The sequence below is a fragment of the Hippopotamus amphibius genome, chromosome 2 (genome assembly GCF_030028045.1).
Source record: "Hippopotamus amphibius kiboko isolate mHipAmp2 chromosome 2, mHipAmp2.hap2, whole genome shotgun sequence".
Lineage (NCBI taxonomy): Eukaryota > Metazoa > Chordata > Mammalia > Artiodactyla > Hippopotamidae > Hippopotamus > Hippopotamus amphibius.
The window spans coordinates 20450389-20471571 of NC_080187.1; the positions used below are offsets into that span (position 1 = coordinate 20450389).

The 21183-nt window shown below is 49.9% G+C and overlaps 1 protein-coding gene across 1 annotated transcript in view; it reads left to right on the plus strand.

The window, feature by feature from the left end:
• Positions 1 to 21183, plus strand: part of WHRN (whirlin) — a 92293-nt gene that overhangs the window by 30024 nt on the left and 41086 nt on the right. The window contains exon 3 of the mRNA XM_057722391.1: positions 5601 to 5726. Within this exon, the coding sequence (XP_057578374.1) occupies positions 5601 to 5726 (126 nt within the window). The remainder of the gene's footprint in view (positions 1 to 5600; positions 5727 to 21183) is intronic.

The following is a 21183-nucleotide window of genomic DNA, read 5'->3' on the forward strand; positions in this document are numbered from 1 at the left end:
GTGCTTCTGACCGATCAGCTGTAACTCAGAGGTTCCCGTGACCCTGTCTCAGCTTCGATTAATTTGCTAAAGCGACTCACGGAACTCAGGAAAAGAGTTTACTTACTGTTTACCAGTTTATTATCAAAGAATATGAGAAAGGATATGGATGAACATCCTGATGGAAGAGATGCGTAGGGCAGGGTATGTGGGAAGGGACGCAGAGCTTCCATGCCCCCTCCAAGTGCGCCTCTCTCCCCATACCTCAGCCATTTCACTGACCCCGATGCTCTCTGAACCCCATACTATTGGGATTTTCATGGAGCCTTCATCAGGTAGGCATGATCAGTTATTCACTCCATTTCCATCCCCTCTTCCCTCTCTGGAGAATATGGATGGGGTGGAAAATTCCATCAAATCATGGCTTGGTCTTTCTGGTGACCAGCCACCTTCCAGGAGCCCAATCAGAGTCACCTCGTTAGAATAAAAGATGCTCCTGGTGCTCTTATAATTTAGGAATTTACACAGGTTTCAGGATCTCAGTGCCAGGAATGGGGACAAAGACAAAATATATATTTCTTACTATAAATCACAGTATTGCACCTGGTATCAGGACTCCCTGACTGTGTGACCTTGGGTGAGTCACTTGACCTTGGGTGAGTCACTTAAGCTTTCCTAGCCGTGGTTTGGGGATGGTCACAGTAGGCACATCCTGCTGTTTCAAGAATCAATAAATCATGTGTACCGAGAAGAGTGCCTGGGACATAGTAATTCATTGCAGTAACAACCATCATTTATCCAGTGCTGCCTATGTGCTAGGTACCTTTCATATCTTTTTTGCCCCAAAATGTTTATTGATGTCATCTCCTGGGGCCACTCACATCGCTTCCTGAACAGGGTTGGGATTCTAGGGGAAGGCAGGAAGGAGGATGGCAGTACCTGTCCCAGGTAGGCTGTGCAATTCTCATCTCACTGATGGGGAAACTGAAGATCAGAAAAGCAACAGGCTCTGCCCCAGGGTTGCCCAGAAGTAAAGGGCAGAACCAGGATATGAACTCAGGCCTGTGGAAGGTGAGCTGGTTAAATGCCTGGGCTCTGCCAGCTGCCAGCTGTTTGACCTTGGCCACGTCATTTCACCTCTCCAGCCTCAGTTTCCTCATCTGGAAAATGGGGGTAATAAGAAAAACCATAGGAGAGGAAAGAGGACTACACGAAGTAAAGCATGTGAAGTGCTGAGCACAGTGCCTGGGATCTAGGAAAGACTCAATACATTTAGTAACCAATTGATTTAGTGAGCTATTATCATTATATTCTTATTATTAGTGGGAATGGTATTCTTTTCACTGTGCCTGGCTGCCTCTCACAGCTTAGTGCCCTTTCCCGTAGATGAGTTTTGTTTCCTGCCAAGCGCTGGTGGAGTTTCCAGCAGGTGATTGAAGCAGATACCCTGCTGTTGATAGGTCTGTTATTACAGTCCTGGAATGAAGACTCCATTTTATTCCCATGTAAAGGATTTATGGGGAAATGACTGGCAGGCAAGGGGGTTTGTTTTCATCCTTAGTATTCAAAGGGGTTCCCCAGCCATCTATGTGCTCCTGGGTTCCTCTCTGCCCTCTCCCCCCAGAATCTCCATGCTGCGAAGCTGGAGAGACGAAGTGGGGGTGGGGACGGGGGAGGGACTGACCCAGGTCCCCCAGTAAATTGGGCTGGAGCCATGGTGGGAGGCCCCCAGGCCAGGCCTGGCTTGTTCTGTGCCCCGGCTGCACAGCCTGCAGGAAGGGTCCACCCGGGTTTGAGGCGGGAGCTGCCATTCTGTCCTCAGCCAGCCTCATGGACCTCCGCCAGGTGGGAAGCTCGCCTTCCCTCACCCCACCCGTGTCGTAAGGCACACACCTCCCTTAAAGGATCTCCAGAAGCCGGCCTCCGCTGCTGCTGCCCCTCCCCAGTAGTCTTCCTAAAATCCGAATCTGAGCCTTTTCTCTCCTGCTTAAAGCCCAGGCTTGTTGGCCTTGCTCACTGCCCCACACAGGGCTAGTTTCATCCCTTCCTTCCTTACCATACTCCAGCCAAACAGAACCCCGAGGTGATCCCAGGAGACCTTGCTCTGTCCTGTTTCTGAGCTTTTGCACACGTTCTCGCCCTCCCCTTGCCCTGGTTGACCCCCACAGCCTTCAGGGCTCAGAGGTCATATTTCTGGGATGCTTGGCCTGTGGTCAAGCTTCCAGCAATGGACTCTGAGACCAAGATGTCTCTGAAGGAGGTTTATAGGAATGTTCCTGTGCTAGACAGAATAATGATGCCCCAAAGACGTCTACCTCCTAGTCTCTGGAGCCTGTGAATGTCACCTTCCATGGCAAAGGGACTTTCCAGGTGTGATTAAGTTGAGGATCTTGAGATGGAGGCATTATCCTGGGTTATGTGGGTGGACCCAATGTGATCACAAGCGTGCTGAGAAGAAGGCAGGAGTGTCAGAGTCAGAAAAAGGTGGTGTGTTGCCGGGAGCAGAGCGAGAGAGAGATCAGAAGATGCTACACTGCTGACTTTGAAGATGAAGGAAGGGGCCAGGAGCCCAAGAGTGCAGGTGGCCTCTAGAAGCTAGAAAAGGCAAGGAAATGGGTTCTCCCCAACAACCTCTAGAAGGAATGCAGTCCTGTTGACCCACTGTAGACTTTTGACCTCCAGAGCTTTGAGATAATAAATCTGTGTTGTTTCAGGCCCCTAAATCCATGGTCATTTGTTACAGCAGTGAGGCACTGCTCTGAGATCACCACCGGAAAAGACGTGAGGAACGTAGGACTGGGCAGAGGGAGGAGTGGGCTGTGATACCATCTCTGCAGAGACCTTGGCTGCTCCCAAGGGAGCTCTGGAGCTGGAGGTGGCCTGCAGGGGTGTCCTAAATTGAGGCAGGAGTCAGGCATTCACCCACCTGCTTCAACTAGTCATTGGACAGGAGCTGCTCCAGGGAGACTGTGACCGTAGGTGAGGCAGTTCTCGGGAGGCACTCAGTTCTGAGCCATCGGCAGCCTATACGCCAGCCCAGGAGTTCCTCTTGGGACGAGGACCCAGTTAGATTCTCCCCTGAATCTGTGCCCAGTGCAGAGTTGGGGCTTGGTTAGCACTGGACGGAATACCAGCGCCGGCTCACATGTGCATGGCCTGTCCCAGTATCAGAAGCAGCTCATGTTCATTCTCTTCCATGAAGAAGGCTTCCTTGTTCTTTCCAGATCACACCTGCCCAAGCTCAGCCCCATGGCTTGCCCAAGAGTGACGTTTTGAAGATAATAACAATAGATGACGTTTCGTGAGTGCTCCTGCTGTGTCACGATTCTGAGTGCTCTAATAGATAAACCCGTTCATCACTCACAAGAACCCAATAAAGCAAGTGTGATTGTTTTCCCCATTTTATAGATGAGAAAACCGAGGCACAGAGAGGTGACGTGTTCCACACCTAGTACGTGTCATCGCCAGGGTTAGACTCCCACAGTCTGGCTGCGGAGTCTGCACAGGCGGCCCCCACACTGTCACCTCCCAAACACACAGACCTGCATGTGATGGGGGGCCAGGGTGGACCTTGAACCCGGGTCACCTCAGACCGATCCCAGCCCTGGAGCTCGCACTGGGACAGGGAAGGGGCTAGGAAGTTGTTCCCAAGTCTGACTTCAAGGGTCCCCAGAGCCTGCTGTTCCCAGAACTCTGACACTTCTGGGTGACTGCTCACAAGTGCTCCTGAGGGTCCTGTGGGCCTCACGGATGCTCTCCTTACCATGTGGCCGTTGTGTCTGGTGCGGAAACGGGGGGCTGGCTCTGGACTAAAGGGGCTGGGGCCACCCCATTGGGCAGCACTGCCTGGCACTGTCCCTGACATGCCGCACAGTCTACAGTCTTAGAGCCAAACCCCGCAGAGTCGTTCTGTGTGTAGGGCTCTCTCCCGACAGTGGCCTGCCAGCCAGTAGGTGTCAGCTGGGGCGATGTGGCCTTGTCTGGTTTTGTCCTCTGCAAAGCGGAACCAACAGGGGCTAACATCTATTGAGCATGTACTGTGGACCCGAGAGTAGCCTACATTTGTCTCTCAATGCGATCCTCTCCCTAGTAACCTTATAAGGCAGACACTGTTTTCATCCTCATTTTATACGTGAGGAGACCGAGGCACAGAGAAGTGAAGTAACTTGCCCAAGGTCACACAGCCAGGCCCCTCACTGATCAGTTTTGACTTGAGTCTGTCTTCAACACCTCCCGTGACCTCTGGTGGTGGTTGGCAGGGTGGGTGCTGGTTGAAGAATGAAGTGAGATAATGAACTCATGAACTTAAAAGGCTTCTCCTGGTGGCCAGTGCAGAGCCCCTGATAACTCTTAGATGAATGACTTTTTGGGACTAGAATGCTGGTTGGATGGCTTCTCTAACACCATGACATGTGCCCTCCTGTGATGCCCACTGGGGCCTCCGCCCTCCCTCTCCTGTGGGTGGTCCCGCTGTGCTCTCTTTAGGTGCCTTACACGTCACTGGGTCTTAACTCGTTGTGGGATGGTCTGTCCTGTTGGGGTAGGTTCCAGGGTTCTGGCCACTTCTTTTTGTAAGTTCCCCTTTCAGACCCAAGGCACACTTCACCTGCATATTCCTGCAGCTTCCCTCATGGATTCTGGGGCTTCCCGAATCTGCCCCAGCCTCCCCTGCCCCTCACTCCCGTCCCCACCCCACCCCCGCCACGCCCCGCTCCGGCCACAGTGCCGCACTTGGCTGGTGCTGCGTGAAGCGTGCTCTCCTGCCGCTGCCCCATGACTCTGAATGCCCCTCTTGCCCTTGCCTGGTTGACTCCCGCCCACCCTCCAATCTCATCCGAGATGTCACTTTCTCCAGGAAGCCCCGCCCCAACCCCCCCCCCCACCTCCAGGCAGGACCCCTGCTCCTCCTCTGCACCCGCACAGCCCAGGTCACCCCATCTGGCTCCGATGACACAGGACCGTGAAGGTTTGCTTACCGGTCTCCATGCCCCGCAAGGCCTCCAAGCCCTTGGGAGCAGGCCTGTGTCTAGGTCATCTGCACAACCCCTGGCCTGGAGTGAAGGGCTGCTTCGGCGACACTGCCATGGCCTCTCAGGGCGGATGGCAGAGCCGGGGACCCCCAGGGAGGCCGGAGACCCTTAGGGAGGCGGGAGACCCCTGGGGTGGCGGGCGGTGGAGCCCTGAGCCTGGACTCAGCCTTGAGTCCTAAGCTGGGAGGAGGGGAGGGAAGGGAGCTGGGTGGAGGCCCCACCGCCTGACCGGCACTCCTCGACTGAAGGGTGTGTAGTCAAGGGAGGCCCGTGGAGGCTGAGAGTCCGTGGCCCCTGTGGGTGAAGACCACGTGAAAACCTTGAGGGTCTAGGGTGTTAGCACCAGGGCAGTCCCTGGAGGTCATCTCCTTGGGACCTCCGTCTTACTGCACTTGTACCTGTGCCCCAGGGAGGGAGAGGGGCTCCACCAGCCAGAGGCAGAGCTGGGGCAGACACCAGAATGTTCCGGGGGATCCTGCAGGCCCGCGTAGCTGTGCCCCAGAGTGTGGGAGGGGGCTCTTGAGGCTGCTGCCCCCTGAAGTTCCTGGTGCCCTCCAGGCCCGTGAATGCTCTGTTCTCTCCCTCCTGCAGGTGAACCTGGTGCTGGGGGATGGCCGGTCCCTGGGCCTCACCATCCGCGGCGGAGCCGAGTATGGCCTGGGCATTTACGTCACTGGTGTGGACCCAGGCTCTGAAGCAGAAAGCAGTGGGCTCAAGGTGAGCGACCCTGACTCTGAGGGAGGGGATGGGGCACCGGGCTGCACATGTGGGGGTGAGCGAGGGAGAGAGCTGTGTGTGGACCCCTGTGCCGCTCATTTCAGTGGGACATCCAGCAGAGCAGTCGGCACCCCACCCTCAGGACTGGTCCCAGCGGGGAGTCCTGCCCTGGCTGCACGACCCTCTTTCACAGCTCAGGGTGGGCAGCAGGAGCTGCCCCTCCGCCACCACTCCCGCGCCCCAAGTTCTCCTCACGATCTTCAGAGCAGGGCAGCCTCCCACGAGCTGCTGGCAGCAGGCCAGCCTGAGCTCTTCGTGGCTGCTGTTTTGCAAACACTGCTGATGGCCTGCAATGGCCCTGACTTCAGGGTTTATTGTGGTACCTGGAGAGGGAAGAGGAGAGGAAGCTGCGGGCTGGGGTGGGGTTGCGCTGGGCAGCCTTGGGGCTGGCATTCAATCCAGGGCAACCAGCAATTAGCTCTCATTTTAAGAGATGTGTGCCTGACATTCGTAATTGATGTCACATATCATCTCAGTGAACATCATCTCATTGAACCTTTTCCTGTGGGGTAGGATATTGTTACCTGAATTTCCCGGTTGGGGAAACTGAGACATGTAGAGGTTAAACAGACTTGTCCAACATCATGCAGCCGATGGGTTGCAGAGCAGGATTTGAATCCAACAGTCTCAATTCCAAAGCCCATGGGCTTAACTGCTACACTGTATCCCCCGCTGGGGAAGACCAGGAACTGGTGCAGAGCTCTGGGGGGAGTGTGACAGTGAGTGAGGCAGAGACTGCCCAGAAGGACACTGGACCCAGGACACAGGTCATCTAGATAAACGGCAGCATGCTTTTGGGCTAAATCCTGATGGCAGGGGTGCCACGGCAGCAGTGGCCCTGGGTACAGGTGGCATCTGATCAAGGTCTTGTGGGGCGAGGGAGGCTGATGGGTAAAGGGGCCGGGCCATGGGACTCTCTGGTTGAAGGAGCCATGTGGTTTGACCACGTGTGACTAGATGGGCGATTAGCCACATGTGAGGCTGGGGAAGAAGGCATGAGATGAGATTGTGTCTTCCTAACAAAGGGCCTTGAATGCCCCACTGATGGGGGGAGGCGGATTCTCTGTGCGGACGAGAAGGGTCATGGTGGATCAGAGTGGTGGTCAGGAGACCCCCCCTACCCCCAGCCCCCAACCGAGCCACGGTGGATGAGGCTGGAGTGGCAGAGACAGGGATGAGACTCCAGCTTCATCTACCACGATGTGGCTCGGGGGATTCTCCTAGGAAACATGGCAGAATGGGAAGAACTCTGGGTTTGGAGTCCAGATCCCAGCTTTGCTGCTTTTGCTCTAGTAGCTGTGTGACCTTGGAGAATCCCTTCACCTCTCTGAGTTTCTCTTCCATTTCCCAGATAATAACAATATATAGCATCTCTTTCTCAGAGGAAAAATGAGGAACAAACTCACAGTGACATTAACAATAAAGGTTAAAATTACTGAGTGCCTGTGTTGTGTACTGAATGTTTGTGTTCCTCCTAAATTCATACCTTGAAACCCTAACCCCCAAAGGGATGGTACTAGGAGGTGGGGTCTTTGAGAGGTGATTAGGTCATGAAGGTAGAGCCTCATGAATGGAATTAGTGCCCTTAGAAAAGGGACCCCAGCAAGATCGCTGGCTGTCTTTCCACCTTGGGAAGATACAATGAGAAAGAAGTTGGCAGTCTGCAACTCAGAAGAGGGTTCTTACCAAAACCTGACCACACTGGCACCCTGATCTCAGACATTCAGCCTCCAGAACTACAAGAAATAAATGTCTGTTTTCTAGAAGCTATCCAGTCGGTGGTACTTTGTTATACAGCCTAGACTGACTGAGACAGTCCGCTCTTTCCCAAGCACTTTATGTCATAAAATCACCCAAACCTCCCAACACTTCTGTGAAAACAGTTTTTCCGTTAGCCCATTTTATAGGCACAGTTATCTGGAACTCAGAGAGGATTCCCATTCAGGAATCAGGATTCTGGTTCTAGAACTGTGCTGGTTACCAGACCAGCTTGGGTGGGGGTGGGGGGAGGAATAGATGCCCCACAAATGTTGGTAGGGTCTAGGTGATTCTGAAATGCCTTGGGTCTCCGGCTTGCTGTGCTCTCAGCGAGTAAAGATGATTCCTTGTCAGGACTCCAAAAGCAGACAATCTCATGGTATTCTATGTGCAGATTGCATTTAATAAATTTGTTATTTTGTATTAATTTTAGATTTATCAAAAAATTGCAAAGAGATTACCCATTTATTCTTTATCCAGCTTCCTCTAATGTTAACACCTTATATAACCATGGTGCTTTTGTCAAGACTGAGAAATTAACATTGGTACAATACTGTTAAACAAACTACACACTTTATTCAGAGTTCACCAGTTTTCCCACTAATGCCCCTTTCCTATTCTAGGATACAGTCTGGTTCAGCATAGCACATTGTGTTGAGCCTGTATGCAGTTTTAATTCCATTTATTTCCCCCAAAACTTCAGAAAAGATTGAAGTTAGTTTCTAAACACGGAGTAAAGGTTTTTTTAAACAAGTAAGTGAGGAAATTGGGAGGAAGAAAACTGGAGGCAGAGAGAAAGCCGAGGTGAGAGTCTTTCCAGGACACTCGCTGTGTACGGCTGCAAACCCAGCTACAGGCGGCACACAGGTTTGGCCCTGAGCTTCCCAGCAGCCAACACAAAGAGGGAAGCAGGTCAGGGACAATTGTAAGATGAAAACAGACCAACTGTGCTGGAGAAGCCTAGTTATCCCTCTTCCTGTGGCCTGAGGGCAGTTCTCCTTTGGTCCTTCTTAGAGAGGATGTTGTGTGAGGACGTAAACAGTGTCTCCAGTGACAGGAAATGCGAGAGCAGCTTCCATACTTTGTTGGTGGTGAATACACTCTTCCTGAATCCATGTTAAGAGAAAGTGGGAGGGGAGGAGCAGTAGCATGTGAGAGAGATGCCCTGCTAGGTTCTGGCCAGAGACGACCGAGCACCTCTCCCCACCCCCCGTCTCTCCCCCTCCTCCCCCCCCACTACTGACAGGTGGTAGCTTTGTTATCGTGTTATCCACTTACTGAGCAGTGACTATATCAGGACTGTACTCAATGCTTCACATTATCTTACTAATTTTTGCAGCAGTATATGAAAAAGGAATGTTTTTCTCCCTCTTTGACAGGTGGCAGATTCAGGAGCAATGGTAAACAGCTTACCCAAGTTTGCCCACCTAGGAGGTGCTAGATTTGAACTCACACCTGCTCACTCCAAGTCCATACTCTTTTTTTTTAATTAATTTATTTATTGGTCACATTAGGTCTTCGTTTCTGCGTGGGCTTTCTCTAGTTGTGGAGAGTGGGGGCTACTCTTCATTGCAACATGCAGGCTTCTCATTGCAGTGGCTTCTTTTGTTGTGGAGCACAGGCTCTAGGCGCACAGGCTTCAGTAGTTGTGGCATTCGCGCTCAGTAGTTGTGGCACATGGGCTTAGCTGTTCTGCAGCATGTGAGATCTTCCCAGACCAGGGCTCAACCCCATGTTCCCTGCATTGGCAGGCGGATTCTCAACCACTGTGCCACCAGGGAAGCCCCAAGTCCATATTCTTAAACACCGTGTTCCACTGGCTCCCAGTGACAGTGTGGGTGTTACTGTCTCCAGTTTACTGTTGAAGAAATGGAGCCTCATGGGGATAAAGGCCAAATTCTTTGTCACATCAGAGCTGGGATCTGAACCCAGGCCTCACAGCCTGGGGTTGCCTTGTATGGGAGGGGACGGGAGGCCTTTGATCTGCCCTGACCAGCTGTGTGAAGGTGGACATGTCCCCTGCTCTCTGGGCCTCTGTCTCCCAGGTCGGACAGTCAGCAGTTGAACAGCTGGGCAGGCGGATACGAGGCTTTCTCCTAGATCTGCACGTTTTCCCGGCCTGAGAGCGCCAGTGGGTGCCCAGGCACCGCGACGTGATCCGTTCTCCTTCACCTGCATGTTCCCGTACCCACTGAGAGATTCCAAGTAGGTACCCTGCTGGCAGTTCCCTCATGTGTGTGGAGGGAAGGAAGGAAGAGGGCAGTACGTGCAGGCAGGTGGTCTCCCTGGCTGCCCTTCCTTCCCTTCCTCCCATCTAATCAGCAGATGTATCCTGAGGATGCCTGCAGGACAGACATGGTACTTGCCCTGTGGTTTCTGAGCTGAGCAAGACAGACACAGTCCCTCACCTCCTGGAGCTTACTTTCTAGTGGGAATACAAGGGGGGAGTAAGTACCACAACTGTTTAGTTAAAATTGTGATAAATACCCAGATGGTGAAGCACATGGAACTCGGAGTGTCTGGCGGTAGATATCCAGGAGGACTTCCTGGAGAAAGAAACATTTCAGTTGAAGTTTGAAAGGAGAAAATTAATTATGTGAAAGAGGAAAGGAGAATTTCAGGCAGAAAGGACAGCAAATGCTGAGTCCCTGAAGTGGAAAGAAGTGTTCCAGGAAGCAAAGGCAGCCCAGAGTTGGCTGAACACGGAAAGGCAGCAGGGAGAGGTGCCAGATGATGCTGAGAAGGCGAGCAGCCAGATCACACGGGTGTGTAATGCCCCCGAGACTGCAGCCGTGAAACAATGATGCCCGAGATCTTCAGTTATTAATATGGAAGGATGTCCATGGGGTGTTATTAGGGTGGAAACAGACTGCCAAACCGCGCATCTATGAGGGTCACATGCATCCTGTGTATGTATGCAAAAATATGCCCAGAGAAGCATCTACACTAACACACACCAAAATGTCAGCAGTGTTATTCCCAGGTGGGAAGATTAGGGATGATTTTCATGTTATTCTCTACATCCTTATACAGTGTCTGAATGGAGCAGATACTACTTTTACAGTCACGGAAGCAGCAACAATGAAGCAATTTTCATTTTGAAACAAGGCAGAGGAAAAGTATTCCGTGGAAGTTTTTCAGTTACTTTAGTCAGCTTCTCAGTTACAGGCAATCAGAAGCTTTATTTGCTCATTAAATGCCCACCTTCCGTAAAGTCCCTTCCATCTTCAGCCCCCCCCCCACAGTAAAGCATTTTATAGTCCCTGCCACTATTTTACTTTCCCCTCCAAGGCCCCTCGCGTATGCTAACACCTGCCTACACTCACTCAGGCGTCCAGGACTGATTAATTCTGTTTATTGCCAATGCACTTTCCATGGAATTAAGCATATTGAAATGGAATAAAGGGGCTTGGCTGTGTGGGTGGTGGAGCCAAGAACAGGCTTTATTTGTAAATAGGGCTCCTTGCTGCTGTGCAGAGCTTTCCTGGGGTGACAGTGCTCCTTGTGCTTGGCTTCCAGCCGATCCCTTAGCTCCCAAGGGTCCCTAGGAGTCCAGCCAACGCTGCTGGGAGGAGAAGCTCGGAGGAGGAGGTCAGGCACTTCCCAGCATTTACCCAGGGGGTAGCTGCGTGGAACTTGGACCTGTCCCACCCTCCGGGCAGGGGCTGACTCCCCTTTGGCATTTATCTTTAGGCTTCTCTTATTCCTTTGCACCTGCCCCCAGCAAACCCCACCAAAGTGTAGACCATAAAACCTTGTTTGTTCCTTTAAGGACAGCCCGAATTGACTGGTATTTAAAAATAATAATAATGGTAGCAGTTACCATTTATTAACTGGTTATTATGAGTTGGGCACTGTGCTAAACGCTTCAGATATACTCTTACTGAATCCTCCCAGTGGCCCTAGGGTGGGCATTAATAGTGAGATTTAATAGATGAGCAGTTGAGGCTTGGAGAGATGTAGTACCTGGTTGGGATCACACAGGGATCCGGCCCTAGCCCTTCATGGGCTTTGCTCTGCCGCCTCCCCAGTACCCTAATTTGGCCAAATAATCAAAAGAATGCATAAGAGGAAACAAAGGCCGTTTAGTCTTCTTAGAAATCACCAAACTTCTGAAGCCCAGGGTGGTTGTCCCTGATCCTGCCAGGCTCCATGGCCTTCATCCTTGAGGTCCTCCCAGGGTCGGAGGCCCATTCCATTTCTGCCGGTGGGAGCCAGGCTGCCATCCTGGCTGGGGTTCCCTGGGGCAGGATCTCTGTTCCCGTGAATGCCCCACTCTTGGGGTCACCACTGTGCTGCTTGTGGCCTTGCGCCAGCTGTGGAGCGTCTGCTGCAGATTTGGTGTCTCAGTGGCTACAGGGATGAACTGCTGCTTTGCAGATCTGTCGTGTGTGCTTGTGTGTCAGCTAAATTGGAGAAGCCAGCTGAGCTGGGCTGACCTCTCTGCGGACTGGCTTTGGCCAGGGTCTGTTCTCCTGAGCGGTCCTCTCTAGGCTGAGCCTAGGACAGCATCCTTCGCAGAGTGTTCACCCAATAGCAGGCAGTCTCCATGTGTCAGCTCTGACCCTCACCACAGCTCCATGAGGTAGGAACTTGTAATCCCACCATAATTTGGGATTATTTATTAATGACTGTCTCTTCTCTTAGATCCCAACAGCATGGGGCAGAGACTGGGTGTTCTTTATGCACTGTTGTCTCCCTGCCCAGACAGTGCCTGGCACACAGTGGGTGTCTTAAATGAAGGAGTGAGTGGCTGCAGCTGAGGCAGGCCCTGAGCCAGGTCTTTTTGACTCCAAAGCTCTGATCTTGATCACGACTTCATTTGCATCCTGGCCTGAACGCAGCACAGAACTGGCATTTTTGTTGAGGAGTGAATCCTGCTAAGAGGTGTTAGTGGTTTTTACTGCCACCTGGGATGGACCTGAGCAGTCAGACCCTTTCCCTTAGAGACCTCTGCCTCTGTGTTGAAGAAGCTGAAGAAGCCATGGCCCGCAGTGAGGTTTGCTCATCCAGAGTGCCCATGGGCATTCAGTGCCACCCTCAGCTCCTCCCTGATGGAGGGTAGGTGGCAGGAATCCATCTATATGCATAGATCTCAGCCTGAAACCCTCCCATGTTACACATGGGGAAACTGAGGACCAGAGGGAAGGGAAGAACTGGCTGAGAATCATGGAGAGGTGGTTCCAGGGGTCTGGACCCCCAGCACAGAGCCCCTCCCTCATCTGGCATTTCAGCTTTGCCTGCTGACTCTGTCTCTGTGTGTCCCTGAAGTAGTTCTGCTGGGAGAGAACAAGCCTGGCGTCCTCTGCAAGGCTGCTGTCTCTGTATTTTTGGTGGGAAAGGGGTGTGGCTGCTACATAATACCTGTTTAGTAAGGATCCTTTCAAAAGTATTTTTTGTCTGTGATTATGGCTAAGTTTATAGCAGTCCTAATGAAGATGACAAAAGTTACCTTTTAATGTGTATATAATTTCTAACTTTAGATAATAAGGGCATGTTACAAGCAACTCTCTGCCTGTAAATTCTACAACTTAGATGAATGAACCAATTTCTTGAAAGACACAAACCCTACCACTCAAGAAAGAAAAACAGATAACCTGAAAGTTCTATATGTGTGTCAAAGAAGTTGAATTTGTAGTTAAAAACCATCCAAAAAAAGAAAACTCAAACCCAGTGGCTTCCACTAATGAACTCTTACAAATAGTTAAGAAAGAAATATTATGCAGTCTCTCTCTGAAAATAAAAGATGAGGGACTATTTCCCAACTCATTTTATGAAATCAGCATTATGTAATACCAAGAACAAACAAACACATTTCAAGAAAAGAAAACTACAGATCATCACAAACAGAGATGTGAAAATCCTCAACAAAATTTTAGCAAAATAAATCCAGCAATCTATTAAAAAATAATAATACCAAGTGGGTTTTATCCAAGGAATGCAAGGCTGGTTCAACATTTGAAAGTCAATGTTGCTGAGAAAAACCATGTAATCAGAAAAAAACATTTAACAGTATTCAGTGTCCATTTATGATAAAGACTCTAATCAAATTAGGAATCAAAGGGAAATTCCTTAACCTGGTGAAAGGCATCTTCACAAATCTATAGATTACATATTTAATGGTGAAAAACTGAACAGTTTCTTCTAAGATTGAAATAAGGCAAAAATGTCTTCCCTCACCACTCCTTTTCAGTATTTTAGTAGAAGTTGTAGTCAGTGCAGTAATCAACAGAAAGAAAGAAAAAGTATACAGATCTGAAAGAAGAAATAAAACTCTATTTACAGAGACTGATCATCTGCATAGAAAATTCCAAAGAACCTACAAAAAAGCTCCTAGAACTAATACGAGTTTAGCAAGATGGCGGGATACAAAGTCAGCATACACAAGTCAACTGCGTTTCTAAATGCTAGCAATGCACAACTGGAATTCAACATTAATAAAACAATACAGTTTAGAGTAGGTATAGATCAGTGGAACAGAGCAGAGAGTTCAGAAATAAACCCACAAAAACATACTTAACTGACTGTTGGCAAAAGTGCAAAAGTAATTCAATGGAGAAAGGATAGTCTTTCAACAGGTGGTGCTGGAACAACTGGACGTCTGCATGTCAACAAATGAACCTCAACCTCAAGCTCACACCGTCTATGAAAATTAACTAGAAATAAATCGTAGACCTAAAAGTAAAATATAACAATGCACTACTTCTACAGGAATACATAGAAGAAAATCCGTGTGACCTTGCATTAGGTAAAGAGATGTGACATCAAAAGCATGGCCTATAAAAGAAAAAATTGACAAAAAGAACTTGATGAAAATTAAAAACTTTGCTCTGCAAAAGACACACTAAGAGAATGAAAAGACACGCCATAGACTTGGAGAAGTTAATATTTTCTAATTACATTTTTGACAAAGGACTTGTTTTGAGAGTATACAAAGAACTCTCAAAATGGACAAACGACCTGGGAAATGGTTTTGTATGGAAAACTGGTTGCATGTGGTGATGGACACATGAGTCTGTACACTTGATGAAACCCATATAGCTGTACACACAGAGTGAATTTTGCTGTACATAAATTTAAAAAAATCAACCTAGGTGTGGGGGGATAGATGGAGTGCAGACTGAGATAAATGAAGACAAAGGACTCTGTATTACAAATGATTCCCGTAACCACACTGAGGGGAATGGAGAAGGAAGAAGCTGACCTACGTGATTTGGAGAAATGTTGTTTCGACTGATACTATAAGGCAGGGACAAGATAAATTGTACTCAGACACTGTAGTCCAGTTGGCAAATTTCTTTTTCTCCAAGGGATATGGATTAGGAATTCTGAAACTACTTCATTTGTACAGGGTTGAAAAAATAAGGATATGTTAGATAGCGAGAGCCAGGTTTCTCACTCTCAGAGAAAGTTACAAGAAAGGAAAGGGGAAAATAGTATAAACCGTGTGGAGCTGGACTCATCAGAGGTATCAATATGGACTCATTTACAAAAAAATAACAAAATGTATATGTATACACACAGATAAATAGATACAGAAATCAATATAGATGTGTATATGTGCGTGAGTTAGTACATACACGTATAGTCCCTCACTCTATCCATTGAGAGGGTTATGCCCAATAAAAATGGGTACAGCTAGCACCGAGATCTTAGTTTCTAAACACTGTTTTCCAAATGACAAGAACCGGGGCTCTTCATAGGAGTTGGTGATTCCAGGTCCAGGGCAGGGAAGCTTGGGGTATCTTTTGGGACCAGAAACTAAAGATGTGCTACCAAATCAATCAACCAACCAATCAGCCTATCAGATGTGTACAGAGCCAACCTGAAAGAGCATCCCATGGACAAAGGAGAAGACAGTAAATATCCATGGACCCATACTAGTGTAACTACATCAAGAACAGAGTAAATAAATCAGTGGGGGAGAAGCGGCCACTCTTCCTTAAGGAAAATTTCCCATGAAAAAAACGTGAAAGGAGTAAGGGAAGAGAAAATCACTATGAGAACGTTACATTACAGGATTAATTGCTGTAGGCAAGATGCACCAATGGATGCTAAATAACGGGCAGAAGTTTAAGTAGAAACAGGATGTTTTGCATAGTTTCAAGGTATCTCTACCAATATATTTTGTAATTATGGAAGGAAAAAGAATAAGTTTGCAGTGGAGAATCCTAGCAGGTACCAAGGTAGCCAAGTGCAATGCATATTAAGAAAAAAATCTTAACTGTTTTCTAATTGTAAACATAACACTTGATGGTTGTAGAAAAGTCAGATCACGTGCTGACTCCTGTTTGCAGTGACAGTCCTTCCTCCCCTGCCCCCGTCCAGCCCAGGACGTGACAACTGTCAGCAGTTGGTGTGTCCTTCTAGATCTTTTTCTCCCTGGCCTGTCATGCACACAGTGATTTGGGGACCCTTGTTTATTCTCTTCCTTTTATGACCCAACCATCAGCTTCTTAGAAAAGTGCTTCCTTTCTCAGTTCAAAACCTGACATCTCTTATTTATACGATTTTTAAAAATAAATTTATTTATTTTTATTGGCTGTGTTGGGTCTTTGTTGCTGCACACGGGCTTTCTTTAGTTGCAGCAAGCAGGGGCTACTCTTCATTGTGGTGTGCAGGCTCCTGATTGCCGTGGCTTCTCTTGTGGCTTCTCTTGTTGTGGAGCACAGGCCTTTGGCACATGGGCTTCAGTAGTTGCGGCACATGGGCTCAATAGTTGTGGCTCATGGGCTCTAGAGCACAGGCTCAATAGTTGTGGCGCACGGGCTTAGTTGCTCTGAGGCATGTGGGATCTTCCTGGGGCAGGGATTGAACCCATGTCCCCTGCATTGGCAGGCAGATTCTTAACCACTGCACCAACCAGGAAGTCCTGATTTATAAGATTCTGACTAAGTTGTTGCCACTTCAGAGTGTTGAGAAGGCCCTCCTCAAAAGTCAAAGCACAGAAATGTAGCAAAAGTGTATCTTAGCCATCTTGTTATTTTTTACTACTGCGATTTAGTATCTATAATGTTCTCTGCTATCTTCCAGAGAGAGAGCGAACACAGGAAGGAGAAGTGACAAAATGTCTCCCAAGTGTGTGCATTTTCTCATCTTGAGCGGGGTTTGGAGAGAGCCTCGCTGGCTGGGTGGCAGGGAGAGCAGGCAGCCGTGTCCCTCCTTGGGCATCCCAGGGCTCACGGGTCTTTTTCGTGGTTGGAACTCTGTGAGCATTCAGGTGGGCATCAGATGCTGGTGATCTGGGGACCAGAGCGAGGTGTGTGCGACGCAGCACCTGGGTGTGTGTCCCCTGCGTGCTCTGCATGGAGATCATGTTGAGTGGGGAGGGTGGGAGTGGGAGACAGAGGGCAGCGAAGGCTCCTGGTGCCCCAGGTGATGTGCTGGCTGAACGTGGATGAGGGAAATGGTGACAGCGAGCATCCGCTGAGCGATTACTCCAGGCGGTACCCTGCTGAGTGCTTTTTATGTTCCACCTTAATGAATCCCTGAACAATTCTTGACGCAGACACTGTACCATTCATTCAGGACGAGCAAACTGAAGCTCAGAGAGGACGTCACTTGCTCAGGATCATGCAGCAAGGAAGTGGTGGAACTGGGGTGGGGATTGGCTCCAGGACCTCCCATTAGCCACGAGCCCCTACGACCCTGAACCTGTGTGATGGGAAAAACAAGCAGACTGACGGCTCTTAGCAGCCAGGCCCTCACCCCTCCCTGCCTCCACTCAGGACTCTGCCGTCAGCACAGTCGTGACACCTGCCCAGTGTTTCTGCACACTCTGCTTTTGGATTTGGAACCTGGAGGATCCTCCTGGCCGTTCAGAATATGTTTAGGTAAAAGTGTGGTGGAAATGGCAGGAGGTCCGGCAGTGTGAGGGTAATAATAATAATAGGGAACAATAATAATAGAAGGAAGTGAGTTAGGGCAGAGGAGTCTTCTGGTATTTCTAATTGACAGTAATAATCACAATTACTGCACCAACATCTGGGGAGAGCTCCCTCCGTGCCAACCAGGGTGCTAGTGAGTGCTCTTCCTGCACTGAGTCATTTAATTCTCCAAGCAACCCTGTGAGGAGACTGCACAATCATCCTCATATCAGAGATGGGCAACCGAGGCCCAGAGAGATTAAGTAGTACGCCCAAGGTTACGCAGCTGGTAGGTGGAGGAGCTGGGATTGAAACTCAGGCAGGTCTGGAACTTAGACACAGAAATCCCGTTCCCACCTCTTCTTTGCCTCATACCCCCTCCTCTGGCCAACGCTAGTGGCTCTTACAGGACTTAAGAGGGTCATCCCCTTGCAAAATGGTTCCCACACAAACTGGGCAGCTTGAGCTTACTGACCCCTGGAGGTGAGGGAGGAGTGAATAATCCTTGACTTTGGGTTGTTTCTCTGTATATGTGGTGCGTGTGCTTGTGCCCCCACACACCCAGTGATATTCCTGAAATCTACATAATAACAAGAGCACAAAAGCACTGGTAGCCACTGACCCCTCCCAGCGCATCCAGGGGGCGTCATCTCGTTCTGTCCCCATTGCAGCCCCAGTCATCTTCCTTGTTTTATAGATGAAGAGACCAAGGCACCATGAGGTTAAGCAGCTTGCCCCAAAGCGTGTTCTTAGCTGGCAGAGAATTGGCAATTCAAATACAGGGCTCTCTGTTGCCAACTGGGTGGCTGAGCCCAGAAGTCAGAATGTCTCCAGTTGGTAACGTGGTTTTTTAAATTTTACGTTGAGAAAGATTCTGTTCATGTTTCTGTGCCTCCAAATCCAGTGCTCTTTCCATTCCCAGGGACAGCAGATAATCTCTATCCTGTATTCCAGCGCCATTTAATTAGTGAGGCTGCAGAAGTGTTTGCACTTGTGTGTTTGCAACTGGGTTCTGCCAGAAAGAACACTCAGCTAAGCTAAGGCTCTCGCAGGCATGTCTGCCGTGGGCAGCAGGGGGACCTGGGGCCCGGATGATTGGATGTGTGCCGTCTCCATGGGAGAGCAAGGGTCTAGCTCAACTTTTAAGATTATTTAAATAGGAATGTATAACTAAAGCTATACTTCAGCAAGAAAGTATTATTTGGGGAAAACTAATAACAATGGCAACCACTTCTCATTCCCAGTGTGCCAGGCACTGTGAGTCATTACCAGGCAGTGCCACGTGGTGGTTAAATGTACACACTTTGGAGTCAAAAGTACCAGCTGTATCACTTTGTCTCCCTGGACTCAGTTTCCCCATCTGTAAAGCTGGGAAAATAATACCTCTCAGAACTTGTGAGGATGTAGCCAGAGAATCTCTATAAAAGCACTTAACACAGATAAAAGTATTCAAAATATGCTGGCTTTAAAAAAAATTATTTCTGCTTTTCAGTATAAGCCTGTAAGGTAAGTAGCATTGGTTCTGTTTGTGGATGAGAAAAATGAGTCTCAGAAAGTGGCAGTGATTTGCTCAAGGTCACATACCAGGAGGGGGCTGGCCAAGGTCACAGGCCTGGCTCTCAGCTCTCATGCCCATCCATGCGGTTTCTGCTGTGGGACCTGCCTCCCTGGTGAAGGGTCAGTCTGGCATTACCCCCACCCGCTCCAGTCCGGGATGGAATAAACCCAGGCTGCTGCTTCAGTTCCTCGCTGGCCTGCCAGCCCTGGCCCCGCACGGAGCCTGCTAGTGAGGAATGCTGGCAGAGCAGCCCCTGATTGCTTGGGGGCCTTGAAAGTCCCCTGGCTCTTTCAGCAAGAGGTGGGATAACAACTTTCACATCACTGCTGTGCTCCACCTTAGAAGACTGGCTTTGCCTCCCTTCCAGAGCACCTCGCTGGAGCAGAGCCTTCTCTGCCGAGCCTGTTCCTGGAGGCTGCCTCTCCCTGGGGTGCAGTGGCCACCTCTTTCTCCTGGGTGGGGGTCCATGAGCTGTGACCCTCCACCTGGCATCTTGCTTCCCTTCCAAAGACCGTGGGGGAGGAGTTGTGCTTCCCATAAATTCCAGGTTCTCTGAAAATAATAAAAATAATGATATCAGCACCACCACCACCTGTGCCCTAAGTACTGTATTGGTAGGACTCAGTGAGCTACTGCAAGTGAAGCCCACTGCCTGGCACAGGGTCAGCTCCCCTCAAATGGTAGCTCTTGTTGTAAGTGATCTTCAGTATCCACACGAGTGTGTGCTGGTGGATGAGACTGGTCCTTGATGGCATCTGAAACTCTCGGGTAGCTGATGAATCTGCCCTGATGATACACACCTTTCCGAGGAGCCAGAAGGTGATTTCTTTCCTGAGAATCCCAGCATGTGCTGGGCGACGGTTTTAGCCTCTTCCCCCTCCACCTGTGCCACATATTCAGTCCTTCCCTAACATGCTCTCTCAGCCGGGTTTGTGAACTGGCCTCTGAGTGGGTGTTTAGTAAATGGCAAACGTTTGAGTTGCTTAGTCCTGCCTCCTGACTTTTAAAGGGGCTCCTGCTAGGGTAGTAATTGCTCCCAGGCAGGTTACTGCCGAAAAGAGTAACACTTAGTTTCTACAGGGAGGCCACTTGGAGCAGGAGCCCCGCTGTGGCTTGCCCTGGTTGCAGGAAAAGGTGAGAGTGTTCATTCAGGTGCCCACGGCCCCTGTGAACCATGCTGTCCACAGGAGAGAGACTGGGCTTCTGGGGGCTGGCTTTCCTTCTTATCCCTTGTCCCAAGTGGCCAAGGGCAGGGCCTGAGGAGCTGGGCGGCAACTGACCAGCACAGGAGGGTGGTCAGTTGCCCTCTGGCTCCACATGTAGCCGTGCCAAGTTCAGTGCCTGCGTGTCAAGGACGTGCATGGTTTGCCGGATCTGAGGTCAGCCTGTTCCGCCGTTTCACGAGGGAAACAGTGATCAGCGAGCATTTCCTTAGCCCCTGCTGTGGCACAGGGCACACGTGACAGGCTTTGAGAGAGGTCAGTAACCATGCTGGGCAGTGCTTCAGGCGCTTGACCGTGCATACAAATGGTCAGGGACCTTGTGAAGTGCAGATTCTGATTCAGCAAGCGCTGCAGTTATTACGGCTGCATAACCACCCCAAAACCAAGAGGTGTGCAATAACCAGGAATCCTGCTCAGCCTTGCTGCGGGTCAGGAAGTAGACAGGGCACAGTAGGCCGGCTTGTCTCTGCTCCGTGATGCCTCAGGCTGCAGCTGGAAGACTCAGTCTGGGCGCTGGAGCCATTGGGAGGCTTGTTTTGTCTCGTGCCTGGAGGTTGGCATTGGCTGCTGGTTGGGGGCCCCCGGCTCTTCTTCGCATGGTCCTCCGCATGCCGTTTTCTCACAGAGCTAGTTTGGGCTTCTTCTAAGCACGGTGGCTTAGAAGGGGATTCTGATGACATGGGTCCTGGGAGAGAGGCAGGTAGAGCTGTATTCTTTTTATGACCTAGCCTCGGAAGGTAGGCTCAGGGGGAGGGGAGTAACTCTTACATCCTGTATTAGTCTTCTAGGGCTGTTGTAACAAATGATTGTCACAACCTTAGTGGCTTAAAACGACATAAATTTATTCTCCCACAAATCAAGATGTCAACAGGGTCAGACTCCTCCTGAAGGCTCTCGGGGAAAATCCTTCCTTGCCTTTTCCAGCTTCTGATGCTCCTGCCATTGCCTGGCCTGTGGCAGCATCACGGCAGCGCCTGCCTCCCTGTTCACCT